We start from the raw sequence: 25,338 nt of genomic DNA, 5'->3' as shown, positions 1-25,338 counted from the left end.
AAATGTCCTTCCCAGTCCCTTGCCGTCATTCGTCTTGGCAGGTACTGATAATATCAAGATATGAAGAGCGGTACGAAATAAAAGGGACAGTTCGGAGTTTCGAATTGACTTACAGAATCTATCTGGATACTCTGGAATTTGGTAATTGCCGATAATTACTTTCAAGTGCGTTATGATGCATATCGGTCAGTATTTGTTTGACCTGAACTCGAGTACTAACAAGCTACAAATATGTATCCTTCTCGTACAAGGACTGAAACTAGATTAAGTGTAATAAACACTTCGATTTTTCACTACAACTGAATCGAATAAACAGACATACGCGTAATGACATGACAGAAACATTAGATATAAAAAAACATCCATATACAATACAAGTCTACATCATGATGGAAATTAAATACAACCATTAAGGAGGGCGTTTCACAAATAACTATGAGGACTGACATCTCATAGATAATCCTCATTTCTGTACAATATTCATACTTTAAAAACCTGGAGGTAAAATACACACTCGATAAACATTTGAAAAGCTTATTATTTTTCTATTCGGTGACAGAGAGTCTAGATTCAAACTAATTTCTTTGTCATACAGAATTATCAAAGGTGGCTTGATTACAGTTCTTAAATTGCTCATTTGCAAATTTTCGTGCCACGTTCTCTCTTTTTTCAAGTTTCCAAAAACAGAGGTTATGCGGGAAAATTTTAGAAACGTTCAGTAACCCAGGACAAATTATTTGTCATCTGACTGCCAACTTTTCCGTGAAATGATCTTCAGTTTCAGTTTCAGTTCGGAGAAGACAGGAGGCTTGATGGTCTGTGTTAGTCCTGACAATAGTGGCTGTTTTAGCGTCGGCATGACTAGAAGCCCTACATATTGACCATAAGGTTCTAAAACCTTTGGCGGCTATTGCATGGCAGTGTGCAGTAGTCTTTAAGTCTTGGCTAACGATGACTCCTAAGTTATTATGTGTCTGGACTACAGGTAGCTCAGCGTTATTCATCGTGTATGTATCTGTACCTTGATGACCGATATGCATCACAACACACTTGGAAGCATTTATCGGCAACTGCCAGGTTTGAGACCATTCAGGTATTTTCTTCAGGTTATTTTGGAGTTCTAAGCTATCACCCTTGCGTCGTATCTTTCTCCATATCTTGACGTCGTCAGCATATAGCAAGACCGATGATAGGAGGCGAGGAAGGTCATTTACATAAGAGGGGAGTAGCACTGGCCCCAAAGATATACCCTGGGGCACTCTAATAAGCACAGTTTCCCAGCTAGATAACTTTGAGTTCACCCGTACTCTTTGTTGGCGCCCGACCAGGAAGTCTTTTATCCACATCAAAAGATTGCCTCTAATTCCGACATTTGTTGCCTTATATAACTGCCGGTTGTTCGGAACTTTGTCAAATGCTTTGCTGAAATCAATGTAGGCTTCGTCTACAGGTAACTTTTGGTCCTTAAGAGCGCACCAGCTTTCACGAGCGACTAATAAGTTAATGAGACAAGAATAAACTACTCTGAAACCGTGCTGCTTCTGCGAAAGAATTCGGTTTTCATCGAGGTACTTAAACAGATCCTTCCGAATAATCTTTTCTAAGATTTTAACCACCACACTAGTTAGGCTAACTGGTCGGTAATTGTCAGGTTTATATTTCGTATCTGTTTTGAAGACGGAACTTATTATGGCGTTCTTCCAGTCTTTTGGTAAACGATCTTGCGTTACGGATAATTTAAAGCATATACTTAAAGGGTTCTCAACGAAGTTAGATAATTCCTCCAGTAGCCTAGGATGCAATTGATCGGGCCCCGTGGACTTACCTATGTCAAGCCTATTTAGCAGACCAAAGACATCGAGTTCTTTAATGGTCACGTTATCCGGTGTATGTGTGGGGGGATTGTATGCGCTGACAGGAAGTTCGAGAACACTTGAGCCTTACCAAAGTCGTCCTCCAAAGTCCTCCTCTGTGAATGAAACTCGTTACTTTGATACACGAATAAATATCAGTGTTTCGACGCATTCTAATAAAAACCTGATCATTTGAGAGACCATCATTGTCAAAGCAAGCAAGACAAACATGTGTTCCTTCAACACTAAAACTGTGCTCAAGGTTGTCTTAACGAAAGTGGGAGATTTGAGCTGATCTCTACTGTTCTTTGTCCGCGTTGTTACAGTCCTTTTCGTACCACCTATCTCATCCGATTTGTCAGACTGTTGATGTGAGTATTTTCTCTTGTGTTATTAAGATTTGCAGCATTAGTCTTTCATGTGTGGAGGGTGTATTCTGTCGTCATGTGGAACTACATAAGCAGCGTATCAGTGGTATAATGTACATTGTACCACTAATTACTTTGTGGTACGTACCACAAGGTTTGTTTGTTAGCTAATGAAAACCTGGAAAGATAGGGTGAATTTTCGCTATTATGCTCAGCCTTTTATCTTTTGTTTTTGGCTTAAAAATACATTTAAATCAAATCTAGGTAAATTATCATTTTCGCCAATGAGGAAGCAGATCCAAATATCATTTTCACAATTTCCGGTTGTCATATTTGTGAGTCATCTGGAATACTACGTAACCTCCCTAATTGAAACGTGTGGTTTTCTTACAAAGACCGCCTCTCGAGTTTCGACTTAGAGGTCCAATCCATAAGGCAGTGGAGCAACGTTCAGAAGTGTCGTCTTGTGGCAGCTAGTGGCTAAAGTTAAATATATATGCCATTTTTCCTTCATGACCCTAGAGTCCATGAGCACTATTGACTTGGAATCAAGGTATTCCGACGCCTCCGTATTCCACTAACCCGGTGTAAACGCCCGACATTCGTTTTTCGTCCTCTTATTTCTGTAAACAACGCCTCTGCTGCATGTTAGTATCGATTTTGGCTTCTGTGGTAGTGGGCATAAACACATAACCATATAAGAACATTTCGAGATAGAGCGGATTCTCTTCATCTTAACCCGTTTTGGTGTTGGGGGTGGGGTCTTACTTAATGTCAAGCTAACGCACAACAAATATCCCGCTAACTTACTCATCAGTTGTAGAAGAATGACTGTTCATCAAGAGTGGCAGTACAATGAGTGTAAAACACCAAGCTCTCCATATTCCTTATTGCTTAATTTTCTTAACTTCCGATTTGTCCACTACCAACTGATGTTCTACTACCATGTTTTCTATTTTAGCCTTCCATCCTCATCGAGTGGAGTATCACTGATCTTACACCTCGGCGTCTTTGAGGTTGATGTCAATCCTCTCGAAAACTAGGTTTCATATTTGTACCACGACCTTTTAAGTAACACAAGAAATACATAGATCGAAGTCGTCGATTGATTTTCTTTTGAAAATGGCCAAGAAGAAATCATCACTTGTTATAACTGACCCATCTGCAAATCAAGGTTATAATGACGGAAAGTTTGATAAAGAACCTTCAGACTTTTGTAATATTTGTCTTCTCATATTTCTCTACATTTTGCAAGTGGGTTTTTTTGATTATTTAAAACGTTCATAGCATACTCGAGTATTCAAAATATTGATTATTATGTAGATTAAGGTTTAAGTGTAGTTTTTCAGATTTTGATCAAAATCTAACTTCCAGTATACGTGGTCTCAACTAATTTTTTATAATTTCTGAAGCCAATTACTCTACTAAACGGAATCGCCGTTATTAACAAAACACTAAAAGGCCAACTATCAAAGGTTTTAGGATTATACTTTAAGCGCACTGTAGCAGCAGCAGATCAAATTCGAAGTAATCATTTAGATTTTAGAGCGTGTATATAAGTCTCATTAGTTTATACACAGAAAAGACTCAAAACTGTACAATCGGTAAGCGCTCGATAAATTATTCAGGGGTGCATCAGATTACGTTGCCCCAGTACTCATATGATTCAGACAAATCAGTGTATTTTTGTCCTGGTTCCGTAGTCTATTAGGCCCTCAAGTTTCATATTTGTCAGCAAACAGTTTTTGTCCAATCCGCTTGACAATTAACATCCATCGACCGAAAAATTAACCCAAACGAAGAATAGTTTGCTGTAAATGTCCGGAATTAGTGTGTCAGTTAACACATTTTAGGTCTGCTTAACTTCTCCGTAAACATGTTCGATAAGTCACTATTTCGGGTCATCGGATTTCATATACTATCATAGTGTTCGGTTAGCTAAGCGCATCACTTATTTTGTTTTTAAGCGTCTCCTAAGCGTCACTAAACTGAACTAGACAATTCAAAGTATATAGATATATTCTGACCAAAGTCGTTAAAACGTGTTTCTCATTTGCCTAAACATATTCACTTCTTAGTTCATAAAGCGTGTGCAGGGAAGTTTCAAAGTATTTTTAAGGTCTAACTGAGATACCATGTTGGCTTTTGAATTTATTAATAGCTTGTGCGGTCTTGTAGCTACCTCCTTTTTTCATGTCTGGTCTGTAGAAGGGTCGAGACTGACGTTATAGTACCTTAAATCTCAGCAACGGACTGCTAGTGTTTGCTTGCCTTTACATTTTTACAGTCGATATTTCTCATGTCATTGGTTTTAACTGATCATCTGATATAGATTTTAGAACTAATTAAATATCTTTTTGGTGCGATTTATCTCATTTTTAGGGAATTCCTCTTGGACTGTCGTCTGCAGTCCCTTACTTATTACAATCAGATCCAAAATCGGCTAATTACCAATCACAAGCAGCTTTCTCGTTTGCATTTTGGCCATTTTCACTTAAATTAGCTTGGGCTCCAATAGTAGACTCGTTGTACAGTTCACGTATAGGTAGACGAAAGACTTGGCTTGTTCCCGTTCAATATGCTCTTGGAATTAACCTACTTATTATCGCGCTCTATGTTAACCAGTGGTTGGGGCGTACACCTGATAACCCATGGGGCCCATTAGGTGTGGTGCATCCAGTGGATATTTCACGCTTGACTGTAGCTTTCTTTGGACTTACTTTTCTTGCAGCTACACAAGATATTGTAGTAGATGGATGGGCACTTACAATGTTGTCTAGGTGAGTTTATTGTATGACATATCTATGAAAAAGAAGCGATCAAAATAGCTGTTGAATTATATTTAGTTTTGTGGAGTTAAAGTTCCTGTTTAGACATTTAGCGAGAAGGTAACAGAGCTGGAAAAAATTTATTTTCAATTATTTCTTCATTATAAGCGTATACTAAAATATATATAATTAGAACAAAAAAGAAAAGGTAATCATAATAACTAGTGTGATCATTTGTAAAAGAAATGAGACATTGATTTGAAATGACCTGAATTATCCCAAAATTTGATCAACCTTGGTTGGGATGTGGGCATCCTGTGCAGATTGCCATTGGAGCACAATGTAGTATAGAATGGATGGAATATGACTAGCAGGGAAACCCAGGATACGTGTTCCGTTCTATTCAGGACTTGTCAGCCGGATTTCAGTAACAGACTAATCCAATTCATTTCAAACTGAATTAAAACTCATACCCATTGCACAAGTGAGCGGTTATCTGGATTCAGTAGCTAAGTGGATAACGCAGTGGCGTTTGAGGCCTGAAGTGAGTATTAGCTCTTGGATCCAGTTACATGCAACTGACCAGTCTCAAATAGGAAGAAACGAACGTCTTGGTTTCCACTGCTAGACACATTCCATGTATCCTACATAAAACATATTGGTCATACGGTTGAGAGAGTACATAATATCCAATAAGTGTGTTTCGATATTGAGTTAAATATTGACTGTAATTGCATTGTAGCAAAGGGACAAATACTCTCATTCACTTATTTCTCTTTAGCTCTTTGTTCTAGATTATACTCCCTCTATCTGTTCACAATTTTAATCCCTTATTTGTGCTACGCCTATTTATTTCGGTTTCCAGTTAACCAGTATTTGTGTATATTAGGGAATATAAATTTCACATTTATTGACATAGGAATTTTTGAAAACTGCCAGCTACTTTTCATCAATGATCGCTTGCATGGTCGAAATTATACTTGAAGCCGATCGAGTCTAAAGTCACTGATATGTGATTAGCTATGTAAATAGTTGTAATATTTAATTCTAAAAGAAATTAATGAGCTATGCAACTGAAGTCTGAGAAAGACACACAGCTATCTGTCCAAAGAGTTTACATTAATTCACACTTGTATTAGTTAAGCGTTGTAAACAGATTTTGATTATAACTTGATCTTAGTTGCCGATTTTTGAAATAGAATGCTAATCATTTAATAACTTTATTTTGTAATATGGTGAAGTAACGACTTATGTGACTAAGCTATCGGCACAAATAGCTAATATAAAGATTTGTAACAACAAGCTAAGAAACAGTTTTTTCTATTAAAATAACATACATATTTATGAAGTATCAAACAGAAGTATTTTTAATTACAAATAATTTAAAGCGTATTCGTTCTTAAAGCGCGAATTTCGTAGATCACTCGTAAGTCAATAAGTTTAGGACCTAATTAGCAAACTTGATGGTTTTCTTCCACGTTATAAATGGTTAGTAATAAATGTCATTCTCCATCTTTCCGACATCTCGATGTAATCTTACTTAAAAATTTAATCCCGACCGTTGCTGCCACCTTCACGTGGTGGTCGGGCTTGCATATCGTGATAAACCAATCAGGCTATATTGGTTGGAACAATCGTTACTCAAGTTCCTAACATACCGGACAGGTCGATTGGAGAGGAGCAAGACTAAAAGAAGTGAACCTAAGGTTCGAGGGTGAAGTCCTACTGCTGACTCTACAGAGGTGTGGTGGCAGTAAGGTGCTTCCCTCAGACAACTAGCATAACAGCGATGCTGCCTTCCTACAATGAAAAGGTTGGATTAGAGAAGGTCGACCCTGAAAATGCACATCTCGCCTCATCCCACGGATATTCGTCTCCGACGGTAGGGTCTAGACAAGTATCCACAAAAAGGTTGTGTGTGACCAGCCTCAAGAAGTTGTACTATGGGCACCGCGGTCACGATCTCAAGTCACTAAAACCGACTTTAACCCAATTTCTTTTTCGGGCATTTCTAGAAGAACCCTCCCTTGGTGTGTGCAACCGGGAAGTGATAACTGCTCTCATACCTCTAACAGCACTTGAGACCACTATGTTCATAATCAATTTCCCTGACTAAAAATTTAATATTCAGTGATGGAGCTTTAGTGCTAAGTTGTGATTTATAGTTTATCTGTTTGCAGCGACAAAATGTACATACCTGTAGTATCCAATAGATGGGGAGTTTGTAAATAAAAATTCTGACAAAGTAGGTAAACTGTGTTGTGCTCACTGTGAGATCTCGAATTCCTCGTCCCAATACTCTCTACGTGTTTCCCGGGTGACGGTTAATGTAGCGTACTTATAACTTTTAACGGTCCCTTTGGTAGTCAATCTTAATTCATATGGTTGTTTTTATTAGATCCCTGAAAATAAATATTGTTTTATATTGCATATATCAAACTTTCTAATTGCGACTTGAATTTTTTTGTTTGATTCTGCTTCTCCTATTTTAGGAAAAACTTAGGATGGGCTTCCACATGTAATACAGTTGGTCAAACATTGGGTCATTTAATTGCGTTTGTCGTCCTCATGTGTTTAGAATCACCAGATATTTCTAATAAGTATATACGATTGACTCCTGTTGAAGGTGAAGGGCTGATTACTTTTTCAGGTTAGATTTAGTTTAATACTTATTTATTTTTATATGACGAATGTTGATGCATATTGATTAATTAGTGTCATACCATTAAAACCATTCTATAAGTTTTATCAACTAAATTAAAGCAATCCTACGATACACATTATTGAACTTGAAGTTTTACTCTATAAATAACTATTCGACCATAAAATTTGCCCATACCAGCCAGATACTTTACGTGAGCAGTTTATAAGTTGTTTTTTAGTGGCTTGGTATCTAACTCAAACTAGATCGTTTGAGTGATTGTTATTAAAATATACACGTCGCCAATCCTCGTATATAATCATCGAATTAAGTCGCGTTCCTGAATAAGCGAATCAAATAAGTCAAATACGGAAATGCATTTTTGAATACGTATATTTCGTATAATCGTCGATTAGAAAGCGAAGCAAAACAAAATGACGCTCAATGGAGAAGAGAAGTAAGCCAACTCGATTTAATCAAGTGTGAATCGATATTTATAGTCACAGAAAAATAGGTTACAAACATGTTGTGTAGAATAAGAAATGCACACACGCTCATATAAAAGCGGTCAAGGTTGACAAGTTCAAAACGTGGATCAAGAAGAATGAATAAATTAGTCTGTCCAGAAGCTAGAATAAGTTATCTGAGCTTAACATAGTGACCGACACTACAGTTTTATCGCTATGAGCTGTTGATTCAAAAAAGTTTAGTGCAAGTCAAGATTTCTTTAAACTAAAATAATCCTACTAACTTATATCTGCTTGATTACATCACAGATCTCAAAATAGATGCATAGTTTATCGTTATGCTAGTTTGATTAAATTCGATAGTGTGACACATTTGTTTCTTTTGTTAAAACTCGAATGAAAATAATCATCCTGTTGCTTAGATTAGTTGCTTTGATTCAATTTATAAACTCAGTTGTTTTATTTTGATTTTAGTTAATGAGTTTTCATAAAAAAATGATGCATTTTACTTTAAAATTTAACTTCATTCTGTTTACCTGGGATCACAGTAAACCGTGCTTATGTGTATTGTATTATTTCTTAAAATAGGTTTTCTTTATTTTTGGGGTATTGTATTCCTGGTGGCAACCACACTTGTTGGAGTTTTTAAGAAGGAAGTACCTCATAATCTGTCCGTTATATCATCTGCTCATTCTAATCAACTTGATAATCATTCAAATGGTTCGGTAGCCTATTTAAATCAAACAGGAAATATCGAAGGACAGTTATCGTCTAGAAATCGTATCGCACAAATAAATATAATTGATAAACAAATTAGTTGTGAATCCACTCGAAGTCGTTCACGTACTCCCAGTGGTTGGAGTCGTATTATTGAAATTCCTCCCGATGAAGAACTGAATGTAACTGAGTCAAACAAAGAATTGTCATTATTTGATACCTATCGTTTTATGTTAGGTATTTGTAAATTGAAGCCTATTTTACAATACATATTGTTATTATTCATTGCCAAGGTAAGTAATTATATATACATTGGTTTGTATTTGATCTTGTCCCACGAAATTCGAGGTCAACAAATCAAAGAATTTTATCTTGTAGTACTGATTTCTGTCCTATGTTGGAAAAAGATTTATTTACTAATCCTTTTTTTTTACGTTAATACTCCATACTAGCTCAACTTACTACACATCACAGCAGTACCGGAAAAAGCATTCCAAATGTCACAAGCAGTTATTATGATCTAGGATTCAGTGTATCTACTATAAACTTTCGTAAATAACGAAAGCGCCCTGTGTCTTCGAAGAAGAGTAAAGACGATTGAGCGAAGAAAATTTTGTTTTTGAAAATTTCACTTACTTAGACTTTATAATCGTATTTATCGATAATTCGTTTGCTAGAAACGACAGTCCGTATTGCAATAGAATGTTAAAAAATTGAATTGGCATCGTGTCGTAAATTGTTTACAAAAATCAGATATAGAAGGGAAGCTATTCAATAATCCAACAGCGAATTAAAATTCTTAATAATAAATAATTAATAGTTATGAAAAGTACTGGAAGGAAGTAGAAGAAAAACTATAGATTGTGATAGAAATGATGATTAAAGCCATCATAGGATTGAAGGATGGAACATACTGTTTCTATACACAAAGGTTAGTGTTGAATTATTGGATAGTTAGTTATAGCCTCTGCTGTATATTTGTATGTATGAATGATTTTGAAAAACTGTTCTGGTGAAGCAGAATGTCCAAAATTGACTAGACGTCCCAAAACTGAGCTTTTGATTGACTTTCGCAATCTTTTATATAGCCAGGTAAGATGATGTTAGATGCGCTTTGAACGAGCGGGCAATATAACCTGTTCTATGTGAGCGAGTAAACTGTTAGCCTAAAGCGGGAGCTTTTCCTTTAGATATGACTTCGATTCCATCACGAACTTAAGTGATTGATAGAAATTATTATACGTGTCCATGACGTCGTTAAAACTAATATTTTTGTCACAAATAATAAAAGTATCGTCTAAATGTCTTTTTTATGGGAAGAGACTCAATTATTAGTTGCAAGATAATGATTTCGAGATTGGCAATAAAAACAGCTAGCTAGAAGTGGACCAAGTGGTAACCCTATCGCTACACCCTCGGTCTATCTATAGAACTCATTAAATTTGAAGCTAACATCTTGCAGCGTTCACACTCTCGGTTGACGACATTTTTTAGAGCACTGTAATCATTAGCTTTACCTCCGACTTAATTTAGACACATATCGAATGTTAAACAATGATGACTTACTGAATATCTCAGTAAATACTCCACAAAATAATCGTCAAATGTACATGCCATAAACGCTAATAGGAATAACTGGAAATCTGTTTGTTATCTGACAAAACTTATAGGACGTCGCTTAAACTCATTTGAGAAACTGTCCATGTAGTAGTTGTTTTTTCACCTTAAGTATCAGGTTTGTAGATATTGCCACCAACACATTTTAAAAATAAATAATTGAGCAACTAATGTTTTTTTTCGCATCTGTACCAAATGTTTAATTTACAAAAACTTAGTATTTCAGACATTAGTTGTCGGTGTACTTTTGCCCGTTTGTGTACATTGTTATTTATGTGATTTTAGACCTAATTCAAGGTATTTATTTGTATTTTTATAATTAGGTTTGCTTCTGTCCTGCAGATGCGATATCTGGACTAAAGCTAATCGAACAAGGTCTACCAAGAGAGAAACTTGTTTTCATTGGGGTCCTACTTTTACCACTTGAAGTGATTCTACCACTGCTTATTACTCAAGTGACAAATGGACCGAAATTATTAAAATATTATACATGGGCTTTTTTACCTCGGTAGGCTTTTTTTGTGTATAATCGTTTTTCGAGTGTATCTATGTTATAAAAGTCAAATAAACAGGTTCTTGATTTGCACAAAGGTCCACATGATTGTGCCTTTATTATGAGAATATGTGTATTTTCTAGTCCTATTACTGAGTAATTTGTCTAAATTATTTGTAACATTGGTGACCTTTTATTTACCGAATGACACGGGGTTCATTTAATAACAATCAAGACCCTAATGGCCGTTAGTCCTCGAGCTTCTTCCCACCCGTTCTCCAATCAGAAAATGGAGGTATCAAGGCGATTAATTCTCTGTCGTACTCTATCCAATCATGACTCGAAATCCATGCAGTAATATACTCGAAGGAACATACCGAATAGAAACAAAAAATTACGATGTATACGCAACTCGGCCGTTACTACCTTGACGCGGTGGTCGGGCTTGCCTATCGTGATGAAACAACCGAGCTGTACTGGCTGGAACAACCGTTCCTCAAGGTCCTGCCATGTCAGACAGGTCGGTTGAAGAGCGGTAAGACTAAAAGCAACAAACCCAAGGTCCGAAGGCGAAGTCGTACTGCTGACTGTACAGAGGTGTGACAGCAGTAAGGTGTTTCCTTCAGACAACCAGCATGACAGCGATGCTGCCTTCCCACAAGGAGGGGTGGGGTTAGAAAAGGTCGACCCTAAAAATGCACACCTCGCCTTATCCCACGGATATCCGTCTCCGGCGGAAAAGGTCATGTGTGACCGACCTCAAGCAGTTGTCCCTTGGGCACTGCGGTCACACTTCCAGGTCACTAAGACCACCTCTAATCCAATTTCCTTTTCAGGTACCTTCAGAACAACCCTTCCACGGTGTAAGCAACCGGGAAGTGATAACCGCCCTCATACCTCTAACAGCACTCAAGACCACTGTATTCATAATCAACCTTCGTCTTCACTTCCTATTATTCCTCCTACATCGACTTTCACCTCTAAACTTCCTTTTTCGGCTTCCCCCTCAAGTGTCACCATAGCCAACGGTTCTAGTGCTCAAAACACTGTCCCAGGTCTACTGAAACCTCGCTCCAAACTACACATTGGAGCCTTCAACGTACGCACCCCAAGTCAAATCGGTCAGCAGACTTCCTTGGCTAAAACCCTAGAATCTCGTACCATTGATGTATGCTGTGTCTCTGAAAGACTCATACAGGATCCCAGTGTGGTCATTCACTTGACCTCACCTTGGCAACACGGAGAGCCAACGAGGTACACCCTCCGTGTATCTGGTGACCCGACGGCCAGTTCTCGTGGACTGGCAGGAGTAGGGATAGCACTAAGCATGAGGGCGGAACAAGCACTGTTAGAGTGGATCCCCGTTAACAGTCGTTTATGTGCTGTTCGGTTAAACGGCTCCGTAAGAACTCGGAAGGATAAGGACACACGTCGTTGCCTTTTTGTCGTTTCTGCCTACGCTCCCACCGACTGCAGCTCAGATGAAGTGAAAGATGACTTTTACAGAAAGCTATCTGAACTTCTTTAGAAAGCTAAACGTTCAGACATAGTAACCGTGGCAGGTGACTTTAATCCCCAGATAGGTAATTTAAATCAAACAGAAAGGCATTTAGGTGGGTATTTTAGCATTCCGGCACAATAAACAGATAATGTGGTGATCGTCTGCTGCAATTGTGCTCAGACAATCGTTTATTTTTAGCAAACACAAATTTTAAGCATAAGGAGAGACATCGTCTAACATGGCGACCCCTACACCAAATCAACGATGGACTCAAATAGACCATATTGCCATCAGTCATCGTTGTAGAGGGTCGGTAGAAGATTGTCGCTCATTCTGGAGTACCTGCTTGGACTCCGACCATGCCCTAATACGGGCACGCATCTGCTTGCGCCTCACTGGACGCAAAAAAGCCTCAGTGAAAAGACCCATTAGAACTGAATTGAGTAGCGAGAAAACCAAAAGTAGGTTCCAGGAACAACTGAGGTCACAATTAGGTAGTTCTGAAAACGAGGTTGACCCAGATGTTGCTTGGAAAGCTATACAAACAGCTGTGGAAATAGCAGTGACATCTATCAATGATTTAAACTACAGGGTTACAAAGAACCAAGGTCTATTGCACTGATGGATTCTCGGAAACTCATCCCATCAGGCTCTGAACACGATGAAGAGCGAAAACAAATCAGATCTAGGTTAACCAAAAGTCTAAGGAACGGCCGTGAGCAATGGTGGACAACGAAAGCAAAAGAGATGGAAAAGGCGGCGGCTATAGGTAACACAAGACAGCTCTACAGACTAATAAAAGAAACTGGAATTAATAAGTCAAGTGTAAGTCAGACTATTTCGGAAAAAGACGATACTCTCATCTGCTCCCAGTCCAGACGTTTAGAACGATGGGCGGAACATTTCAGAGAACAGTTCAACTGGCCTTCAGCGACTCTACAACTACCCTCCATTCCCAGACAGTGTGAATGGAACATTGAAGTAGGTCCCCCGACTCTAGCAGAAGTTCAAAAGGCTATAGTTAATCTGAAACGAGGAATTGCAGCTGGTCCAAATGGATTGGCTCTAGAGGTCTTTAAGTATGGTGGTCCAATTTTAGCGATTAGGTTGACTAATATTTCAGCTTAGATCTGGGAGTTGGACGTTATCCCATCTGACTGGTCACAATCACTTATCGTCCCAATATATAAGAGAGGGTTAAAATTATCCTGTGACAACCACAGAGGGATTAGTTTAACAAATATAGTATCTAAAATACTAGCCTCGATAATTATCAGACGCCTAACTAAGACTCGTGAACTGCAAACACAAGAGAATCAAGCTGGCTTCAGACCTGGTTGTGGCTGCATCGACCACACACTCACCATTCGTCAGGTTTTAGAACACAGGCATACTTATCGGTGTCCGACAATGGTGGTCTTTCTTTACTTAAAAGCAGCATTTGACTCCGCAGACCGCGAGATTCTGTGTCAGTGTCTGTCACTGAAAGGCGTACCTTGTGAAGGCTCTTTACTCGAACACTACCAGTCGAGTCAGAGCTTATGGCGAACTGTCGTCTGCTTTTGCAACGTCAAGTGATGTCCGTCAAGGCTGTCCACTTTCTCCATTTTTGTTTAACTTCATCATAGACCTATTGATGGAAATAACATTCTCGTCGACTGAATTCTCGGGTATTGATCTCTTACCAGGAGGTCCACTTATCGACTTAGAATACGCAGAAGACATAATCCTGTTTGAAGACGCTGATAAAATGCAGAGTCTTTTGGTATCACTGAGCAACAATGCCAGAATGCTTGAAATGCGCTTCTCTCCCTCTAAATGCAAGTTGTTGCTTCAGGACTGGTCTGCGTCAACACCTGAACTAAGGATAGGGAGTGAAGTAGTCGAACGCGTTGGCAACTTCACTTATCTTGGAAGTCTGATCAGCCCTAATGGGTTGGTGTCTGACGAAATCTCAGCACGGATTCGAAAAGCTCGTTTGGCTTTTGCCAAATTACGTCACCTATGGCGAAGGCGAGATATCCGTCTTTCAATTAAGGGATGAGTATACTGCGCGGCTGGTCGTTCTGTTTTACTTTACGGCTGCGAAACGTGGCCATCAATAGTAGAAGATACTCGTAAGCTACTAGTATTAGATTACAAATGTCTTAGGAATACTGCTCACATGTGCTAGGATCACTGGGTAAGTAATAGTGAGGTTAGACGTAGGATATTAGGGAATGATGGTAAATCAGTTGATGAGGTTGTAAATCTTCATTGATTGAGATGGTTGGGCCACATGTTACGTATGCCTGAACACCGATCACCACGACGTGCAATGCTAACCGGTGTTGGAGATGGTTGGAAGAAAGTAAGGGGCGGCCAAACCAAAACGTGGTATCAGTGCTTGAAGTCACTAACTTCTAGTCTGAGCCATGTTGGTAGATGCAGACTACTTGGTTGGGGTCCGCGTGACTATCGTAACCAATAGTTGGAGACTCTTGGTGACATAGCTCAGAATCGATCACAATGGCGTCGGTGTATACACTCTCTGTCTTCCCTTAAACTAAGAGATTAAAATTGCTTCATATCTTTCTTTCTGCTAACTAATTCTTTCTTCCTGTACTATATCCTTATTGCAATCTTTTCTTTATATATTACCACCATCGAATTAACTACTTTTATGAATCCGGTGTCCATATTGTTGTGTTAACGAGGCATGGCAACTTGAACCGATGCATATATGTGCCTGGTCCTACGTTGTAGCTGACTGACTGACTGACGCCACTCAATCACAGGTAGTGCGAAACCGAAGCAATGGGGAAACAAGTAATTAATTAGAACTCTGGAGCATTAAAACATACGACAAAGGTTTATGGGTCGAAAAAACTCTTGCAAACTGGAGGGTGCAAAAAATATTTGAGCAGAACAGCATGAATTGACTGTATGTTGTTTGTTTCTCTTTAGCTGCTTACAACCTGTAATATTTCAAAGATCAGATTACCGACATTAAAGAGTTAAGTGGGAAATTGCTCTGTTCACACATTGGTATAGCACAGTAAGGCTATCAGTAAATTTAATAGATTAAATTACTTACTTACTTACGCCTGTTACTCCTCGTGAAGGAGCATAGGCCGCTCACCAGCATTCTCCATCCAACCCTGTCCTGGGCAATCCTTTCCAGCTCCTTCCAGTTCCTATTCATCCTTTTCATATCTGCTTCTATTATCCGACGTAATGTGTTCTTAGGCCTTCCTCTTTTCCGCTTCCCTTCAGGATTCCAAGTTAGGGCTTGTCTCGTGATGCAGTTTGATGATTCGCGTAATGTATGTCCTATCCATTTCCATCGTCTTTTCCTAATTTCTTCTTCAGCTGGAAGCTGATTTGTTCTCTCCCACAAAAGGATGTTGCTGATGGTATCCGGCCAATGGATGTTGAGTATTTTGCGAAGACAGCTATTTATAAATACTTGTATCTTCTTGATGGTGGTTGTTGTAGTTCTCCAAGTTTCAGCTCCATACAGTAGAACTGCCTTGACGTTGGTGTTGAAGATTCTCACTTTGATATTGGTTGAAAGTTGTTTTGAGTTCCATATGTTCTTCAATTGTAGGAATGCGACCCTTGCTTTGCCAATCCTCGCCTTTACGTCTGCATCAGATCCTCCTTGTTCATCGATGATGCTTCCCAGATATGTGAAGGATTCTACATCTTCCAGAGTTTCGCCATCAAGAGTGATTGGATTGCTGTTCTTCGCTTTGAATTTGAGGACCTTGGTTTTCCCTTTGTGTATGCTGAGGCCTACTGATGCAGAGACTGCTGCTACACTAGCTGTCTTTGTCTGGATCTGTTCGTGTGTATGCGATAGGAGGGCTAGGTCATCTGCGAAGTCCAAATCGTCTAATTGATTTTGAGCTGTCCATTGTATTCCGTGTTTCCCCTCAGATGTCGAGGTCCTCATAATCCAGTCAACCACCAGAAGAAAAAGGAAGGGAGAGAGTTAACAGCCTTGTCTGACTCCGTCCTTACTTGGAATGCATCTGTCAGCTGTCCTCCATGCACGACCTTGCATTGTAGTCCGGCGTATGAGTTCCGGATAATATTGACAATCTTCTCAGGAACTCCGTAGTGTCGAAGAAGTTTCCATAATGTCCTCCTATCTACACTGTCAAATGCCTTTTCATAATCAATGATGTTGATGTACAGTGACGAGTTCCACTCAACTGATTGTTCGACGATGATCCGTAGTGTCGCAATTTGGTCTGTGCACGACCGATCCTTACGGAATCCAGCTTGTTGATCTCGAAGTTGGGCGTCTACTGCATTTTTCATCCTGTTCAGCAACACTCTGTTGAAGACCTTCCCTGGTATTGATAGTAGTGTAATGCCTCTGTAGTTTTCACATTTGCTCAGATCTCCTTTCTTTGGAATCTTGACGAGGTGTCCTTCTTTCCAGTCCATCGGCACTTGTTCCTCCTCCCAAATCTTTTTGAATAGAAGATAAAGCATGTTTGTAGTTCCTTCGATGTCTGACTTCAGTGCTTCAGCTGGTATGCTGTCCGGTCCCGCTGCTTCCCCGTTCTTGATTTGTCTGACGGCCATTCTGATTTCTTCCTTCGTTGGTGGGTTGACGTCTATGGGAAGATCTGTGTGTGCCGCTTCGATGTCCGGTGGATTCATTGTAGCCGGCCTATTCAGGAGTTCCTCGAAGTATTCTACACATCTGTTCCGCTGTTGTTGAATTTCAGTGATTGGCTTGCCTTCTTTGTCTTTGACCGGTCTCTCTGGTTTACTGTATTTCCCTGATAGTTTCTTCGTTGTATCGTGAAGCTGTTTCATATTTCCTTCTCTAGCAGCTTTTTCCGCCGTCGTTGCTAGTTCTTCCACGTATTTCTTCCTGTCGGCTCTAATGCTCCTCTTCACTTGCTTGTTTGCTTCTGTGTATTCAGCTTGTGCTTGACTTTCTCTGCTCGTGTTCGGCTGTTGTTAATTGCTGCCTTCTTGTTCTTCCTTTCTTTGATCTTGTCCAGAGTTTCTATAGAAATCCACTCCTTATGATGGTGTTTCTTTAGGCCCAGAACCTCTTGACACGTTGAAGTTAATGCTTCCTTGGTGCCTTTCCAGTTGTCCTCCATACTAGTTTCTTCTTCCTTCAGTAGATCTTGTAAGGCTTGGGACCTGTTGTTGAGAGCTATCTTGAATTCATTGAGTTTGTCAGTATCTCGAAGGAAGGCTGTATTGAAGCTTTGTAGTGATGTTTGTCCAGTTGTAAGTTCTTTTTTAGCTTCAGTTTTAAATTGGCTACAACTAGGTGGTGATCTGAAGCTATGTCAGCACCTCTCCTGGTTCTCACACCTTCCATTGTCCTTCGGAATTTTTTATTGATGCGAATATGATCTATCTGGTTCTCTGTGGTGTGGTCCGGTGAGATCAATGTAGCTTTGTGTATACGTTTGTGTAGAAATATTGTGCCCCCTATGACCAATTTATTGAATGCACACAGATTTGCAAGTCTTTCTCCATTTTCGTTTCTCTGTCCCAGTCCATGTCGTCCCATAATATCTTCATATCCGGTGTTGTCTATTCCGACTTTGGCATTTAGATCTCCCATCAGGATGGTGAGGTCGTTTCTTGGGCATTTCTCTATGATTGACTGCAGCCGCTCGTAGAACTGATCTTTAATGTCGTCGTTGCTATCATTGGTGGGTGCATAACATTGGATAGTATTCATTAAAATCCTCTCCTTTGTTTTGAATGGTGCTTTGATGATTCTGGATCCGTGAGATTCCCATCCTACAAGTGCATTTCGTGCTACTTTGGACAGCATTAGAGCGACTCCCTGAGTGTGGAGCATTTTCACCTTCGTGACCGGAGTATAGCAGCATCTCTCCCGTAGCTAGCCTTTTCTGTCCGGCTTGGGTCCAGTGGGTTTCGCTGATTCCCAGTATTTCCAAATGTATCTCCTCATTTCCGTTGCTATTTGACTAGTCTTCTCGGTCTCCCACATTGTTCGGACGTTCCATGTACCTACAAAAATTGTTGCTCTGGTTGTTAGAAGGGGCATCGGCCTCGTGGCTTCCGAAGGAACTGGGCTTTCACCATGAAGCGTCATAATTCTTCTAAATGAAGACCTTCTAACTCCCAGGGCAGAGTTAAAATGGTTTGAATTATTTTTTATGGTTAGCGTTTTTTTAGCGAGTTAGTTTTCTACGAGATGGGGACGCTAACCCCATGCCCAACCCTCCTCCTTTACCCGGGCTTGGGACCGGCAGTAACTCTAGAAGAGCTACAGGCGGAGTTAATAGATTAAATAGAATATCGTAAATATATATTTTATGTGAAAGAACATTCTACAACACTGATAGTAACAAACGTTCATTGGACTAGAAACAAGTGGTTACGTAATGAATAAACGCTGATAATAAGCAAGAATAAAGTGGGTAAAGCTCAATTTGTTACAATAAGGTTACCATCCTAGAAATCGAAATAAAAAGACGTGATGATATCATTAATGGGGAAGAAAGAATTGAAGAAATCTCATGATGCAGTGAAAAAAATGTCATCAAGGTAAAGAAAGCATAACAACCATCTTTTTAACACATACATCAAGTTTCTGACGCCTGATAGACACGGCTCCAGCAAATTTCATAGGACTAGGGCTTGGGTGTTTGTTAATCGACCTAAAAGATTAAAAATTACCGACCTAATGTCCTGTATCCAGGATATGTTTAGTAATTTGCCCTGTTTAAAGTACTTCTTTCTCTTGTTCAAGGGCTTTTTGGAACATGTTTAGAAAATCAAACTACACCCTGTTCGGCCAATCCGGCTGCTTTGTCAAGTACATACAAACTTATAAACATGGTTAGTGGTAAAATGAAAGGGATACTTGTCAAACTTTGATCAGATTATTGAACATGTTCTTTTATACAAAATTAATAGTTGTAAGCAGCTGACGTGAATCAAACAAAATAAAATGAATTTATGTTCTTACTTTCTTAAAGATGATAAAATGAACCATGTATATGAAACAGGAGAGTATAAGAATACAAACATTCAAGGATGTTTTACATTAAAAATATAGGCAGTTATTTCCTGTATAATGGGTACAAAATTCAATCTCCTCTATATGATAATCTATAAACAACGGCATTATTATTATTATCTCAGTAAAATCTGAGAACCATACAGTAAATACTCCATTTGCAAAATGACCATCAATCGTCTCCGACTTACTTGTTCCTTCTTTTCCATATCAGTCACTCTCTGTTCTCGTTCTCTTCCCTTCAATCTTCTCAACCTTCTGCCTCCAGCCATTCCACTTTCGATTGGTGATACATACTACTTATATGTGTCGACATCAGTAGCGCACACCACACTGTATATTGTTTATCATTAGCTAGAATAGTGAATGTTACTTCATTGACTATTTTATATGTATATAGGTTTACGATATCAAATATCACGACGAATGCATTTTTAACTTTTGGAATTGTGAAGATCTACAAAATCAAATAAATATTGAAAGTTACTTGTACTGGTTGATTTATTTTATACAGCAGTGGGTTTTAAATGAACAAATTTGATTGCTACTAGGTATCCTTCCTGCTAAGTATTGTGATAGCGGAAAATATAATAACCACTACAATGTTTCTGCTTAAAGCTTACAGTATTTAGATGTCTTTTTAAAATAGGTGAATACATTGTACGACTGATTTACGTAAATAGCCTAAAGTAATCTGAAATGGGAAATGCTACTGCGGTATTTTACAGCTGAAAGAATAAGTGACCCGCCTCATGTTTGAAAACGTCATCAAATCAAGCATTGAATATGATTTAGAAACAGGTGAATGGATATTTGAAGCAGAGATCTCTCAGTAACAATCCTATAGTATTTTCCTCTGCCCTACTTGTGCTATTTTAACCATAGCCTTGCATCCTAAGCCTTAACCAGTGATACGCCTCGACTGGTACAATTGACCTTGAATTGATTCCAGAATAATGTTAACTGTTATTGGTCCTTTTGTATATTTGCCTTCTATCTCCAGTTGAGTCCAAATAAAAAAACGGAGCAGGCAAGCTTCTATTACTATATTCTAACCACCTAGTATATATATGAATTATCGAACCGCAACAGATCCCATATATGTGATCATATTTTACACAATCATCATACAAGTGACAGAATATAACAAACGACACATAATTATTTGAAAATGACTAAGGAATAATAATCCGTATAACAATAGTTTATATAGCCAACGGAAGCTTACAACACAGCGATTGTAGAGATATAATAGTCCAATTATGTAATAATTATATAGTAGAAGCATAAACAATAATAATCCGTAAAATAGTTCCAAAATTTCCAGCTTCCTCAATGCTTACCCCGATACAACAGAATAACTGTGTTCTATACTGTTTTTTTATCTACTTAAGTTTAAGCAACTGCTTAGTATTTTATAACTCTTGTACATGAGCCGTATACTTGATTTACTCATAACTATTATTAAAAGCGTTCTCTTACAGTTTACTTCTAGCAACATTATCTGTTCCATTGATTTATTTTGCACCGTACTTTAAAATTTCAAATCAAATCCATTCAATCATTCGTAATAATCATACATTAGAAGAGTCAGCTCCCATCCTTGAATCAACTACAACTCATACATCATTCTCATGGCTTTTCTATGGTATCATGATTTGTCATTTGGCTATTTATTCAGTATTCTCTACTGTGATGTTTATTACTCAAGTATCATTTCATGCAAAAATAAGTGATCCAGCTGTAGGTGGAACTTATATGACGTTGTTAAATACTGCGGCTAACTTAGGTTAGTTTATTAATACTTTTAAGTCTGTTTTTTCCTCAATAATCCATTAAATCATGATAATTGCAATATTTTTTCTACAAATATCCTTTCATATTGTTCAGAATGTCTGCATGACTTTTACTGGGTTGGAATAAAATGGAAAGATCGATATTACTACTGTTTTCATTTATGTATATGATTATGGCTTAGTCCTGTGAAGACTGCTACTAATTTATTGGTTTGAATCTATTTCTACTCTTTTTAGTTTGAGCTGTTGGGTTGTATTTTTTACTCTTCCTGAATGATTACAGGTTGTTTTAGATCACGAGTTAACTTTAGACAGACAAATAATGAATATCAGAAAGCACTAGAAAGCTATATCATCCTACTGTAGGACTCAGTAGCAAAGTATTTTGATGATCCATATATGAGAACGTTTTCAAGGTCCGTTATGTCTTAATTTAGTATTTTATGAATTTTTAGTGGATTACAGAAGCCCCTTATTTGTAATAATTAGGATTGAGATTCTTTCTGAGCGGAGAACGTTTATGCCTTATTCAAATACTACTTAGTCGATAAATCTATCAATTTTGTAACTTTTTTGTTTTCATATAAATATACACATGTGAATATGTCTCTTAAGATTACTTATACCAGTAAATATTATAGTGCTTTGACGATCTACGAAGGCGATTGTGTCTGCCTAAGTCAGTCTGAATAGTCAGTTTTGACTCCTTCATTCATCTGCTTGTATATTTCATGGCTTAGTAGACGAATAATTCTCAGAGATATCCTTAGTATGTATATTAAGTCATTCATGTTACACCAACTAATCTTCACTATAGATCTTATCCATACTATTCTCTACTAAATAAAACACTTGTCGTTAACTGTTTTCAATTCATAGCTACAAGTTTGCCGAATACTCTCTTTTTATCACTCGTCGAACCACTTACTCTACGAAAATGCTCTGGAGCTGATTTACTAAAAGCTGGGTTATTATCTTTACGAACTAATTCTATTCAATCTGTTAATACAATGAATATAACTCATCCTATACAATATTCAAAAGATGAGATTTATAGAAATGGACAGTTATGGTTGGCTAATAATGCTACCTGTGAGAATTCTAAAACTATTCAGGCAAGTAGTATTGTATGATGAGCTATAAGAAATGGCTTTAAGTTTTGCTTTATTATTGCTTAAATTTAAATAGTAATTCTTTTTGAGAAAATCATCATCAAAACAAGAGTAATTTTAATGCTGGTTTTTAAAATTGATCTCAGTGTAAAGTGTGATCGATAAACGAACCCATCAATGACAGCATGAAACGCTCACCAACCACATTAACTCTCTTTGACCTTGTACGACTATGTTTATCATAAACGATATTAGGTTTTAATGTCTAACTTCAACCGATCCACGATATTGCGCCACCGTTATCCCATCGTCTGTTTTCGGTTTTCTAATTTTGTTGTGTTCAAGGTCACTAATCGTTACTACGTGAACAGAGTTATTCTGTTTCAATTTTGACTGCTGTTCGGAATATGAAGCTGTCCTGAAAGTCCTGTCTTCCTATTGTCTTTTAAATTATCGGTGTTGAAGTGTTGGTGTGTCTTAGGCATTCGGTTTATCCGAGTTCCCATCCGTTCATGTTCATGTTAGATGATTCCCAATTGTTTAAAATTAGGAACTATCCTGATCCTTAATCATAATTACATTGCTGAACTATCTTTTGATATAATTTTAACTCACTACAAATGTCATTTTAAAAAATTACGCGGGTTAATCAAATTATAGTTTCTCTGGTTTTTTGTTTTGTTAACAGGCTTGTCTTGATATCGGTGGAACATGTTCAAAATTACTGGACGGCTTTTACGTTGAAGTTGGATTATGTTTGCTTTTCGGATTGGTTACATTCCCAACAATAGTACTTCCTTATGCTAATCATCTTGACACTCAACCTAATGAAGCGTTTACTTTTCGTCCTTCATCATCACTAGCCAGACACCAAAGTAGAAGTGATAATAATGAGACAAAAAAAACTAGAAAGGATTGAAAAAAAGTTTCGGAACTAAAGTATAATCTTGACGAATATTCGTATAAAGTATAATTTGTTTACCGTTTTGTGAATATAATTCCCATGTTGCACTGTCTCCTTGTTTGTTATTTTGCCCATTCTTGTTATATACATTTATGTGGATGTTATTCTACTTTTCACTTTCTATGTGAATGTTTTTCCACGAAAAATTCATCGCTGTGAATTCGCTTCTCTCTGAGATGTAGATTTATAACTCATATACACACGCACGCATACTCACATGTATGTCCTATCCTGCCCTTTCTACATAATGACACTGACGTCGATACTGGTAGTGTGATATTTAATTAGGCATAAAATGTTGAAGTTCATTATTACATCTTAATTATTTTGTGTTATGTGTATACAGAAATGTAATTTTAAATTTCACGTTGTAGATTGTTATTTATTTCATAATATTACTTCTATTATTTTTGGTATTTACATGTGTAAATTCTTTATACGTGGGCGTTGATAACCGAATGGAAAAAAATAAATTATACAAAAAATCCGTTCATTTTCATTTGCTTAGTATCATTTCAATTTTAATTTATTGAATTAGCAACATACAAGCACGAAAAAGTATTATTGTACATTAATATAATTTCACAGAAAGTTTATAGGGGGGGGTTACATTACAAACTAAGTTTAGTTAGCCGATCATGGGAAATCAAAACTCACTAGTCATATAGTTCTTTCTAGTATTATTATTATTCCACTTAAATTACATAACTTCTCTTAGACAATTCATACGCGAGCATTGTTTATATTTAACAGAAGCATATGCGGTCTGTCATGTTCTTTTTTTATTTCGAAAACGGAAAAGGGTGGAGAAATCCTTCCATGATAATGTTCATGTCGATTCATTTTCAGTCGGTCCTGATAAACACGTCTTTAAGTTATCCTATGCTTTATTCTCAGCTCACGAAAATTAGTCACTTTCTCTTAGTTTTAATTTTTCTGTCTCCATAATACAAATGTCTGAATTGGTAGTAGATTCCTGATTTAGAAGTCTTTATGATGAACTGAGTACTCACGCTCTTAAACCATTAAATAGTCAAAGTTAGAGTGAAGCCAAACTGTTGGATACGGGGTATCAAAGATACATACTAACTTCTCGACATTTAAAATCACTAAAGGAATCTCGGTTGCGAAATGTGGCCATTAAGAATAGAAGCTACTAGTATTTGACCACAGATACCTTAGAAATATTACTCGTATCTGCTGGGGTCACCGGGCAAGTAATAGCGAGGTTAGACGTAGGGTATCTGTTATAACTTGTGACTGCAAGATTATGGAGCAGCGTATTATCGATCGGACCAAAGACGCGTAAACACGTAAGGACGGTCTAGAGTTCTGATTGGTCTCGCTTCCCTGTCTAGCCCAGCCAGTTGAGTCCAGAACGCAAGCCTCAGCGATATGAATCATTATATTTCAGAAATACTCTGTTTATATACCAATCAAACAGACCACATCGTACCATAAAATAGAAAACAATACTTGACAAGTGGAATAAATATTGACCAATAGGAAATGCCCATTTAAAGTCCAAGGACACCATTATACTTAACAAGATAATTATTGGGATAATTTTCTGAATATCCCAACAGTATCAGGGAATGATGGTAAATCAGTTGATGAGGTTGTAGATCTCCGACTGAGATGGGCCACGTGTTACGTATGCATGATTGATTTGGAGGATTTAGTGTCATCTGGTGATTATTTTGTCATTTTTTCGACATAGATCTCTCAGTCTAATAGCACTAGACATCCACCTTTATTTGGGCACGTTACAATCAAGCCCCTGTTGTTTCTAAATGGTTTTAGTTGATTTCTATGCTCTTTTGTCAAAGGACTTTTACCTGTTAGTTTTGCGCTAATATACTAGTTGCAGCTGTCGATAAGAATGAATTTAAAACGTTGGAATTCCTGGTTAGAAACTAAACTAAGACCATTTGTCCGTTTGGTTAGATTTTCTAATCGATCATGCGTGTGAATTGCGTTAATTGTTTCATTTGTCACAGAATTTTATCCCTAAAGATAAGGG

The 25,338-nt window shown here is 37.8% G+C and overlaps 1 protein-coding gene across 1 annotated transcript; it reads left to right on the top strand.

Annotated features, from left to right (window-relative positions):
- Nucleotides 1-2,118: 2,118 nt before the first annotated feature.
- MS3_00004638 (uncharacterized protein) lies at nucleotides 2,119-24,293 on the top strand. Its single transcript, XM_051212583.1, has 6 exons — nucleotides 2,119-2,224; nucleotides 2,260-3,475; nucleotides 4,604-5,001; nucleotides 7,482-7,639; nucleotides 8,686-22,354; nucleotides 23,040-24,293. The coding sequence occupies exons 2-5, from the start codon at nucleotides 3,344-3,346 to the stop codon at nucleotides 9,264-9,266; spliced, it is 1,269 nt and encodes a 422-aa protein (XP_051073366.1). The 5' UTR covers nucleotides 2,119-2,224; nucleotides 2,260-3,343; the 3' UTR covers nucleotides 9,267-22,354; nucleotides 23,040-24,293.
- Nucleotides 24,294-25,338: the final 1,045 nt, after the last annotated feature.

This window comes from Schistosoma haematobium, chromosome 1 (assembly GCF_000699445.3).
Source record: "Schistosoma haematobium chromosome 1, whole genome shotgun sequence".
Lineage (NCBI taxonomy): Eukaryota > Metazoa > Platyhelminthes > Trematoda > Strigeidida > Schistosomatidae > Schistosoma > Schistosoma haematobium.
Note: the sequence above shows the minus strand (reverse complement) of the source record. Positions and strands in the feature narration are given on the sequence as shown.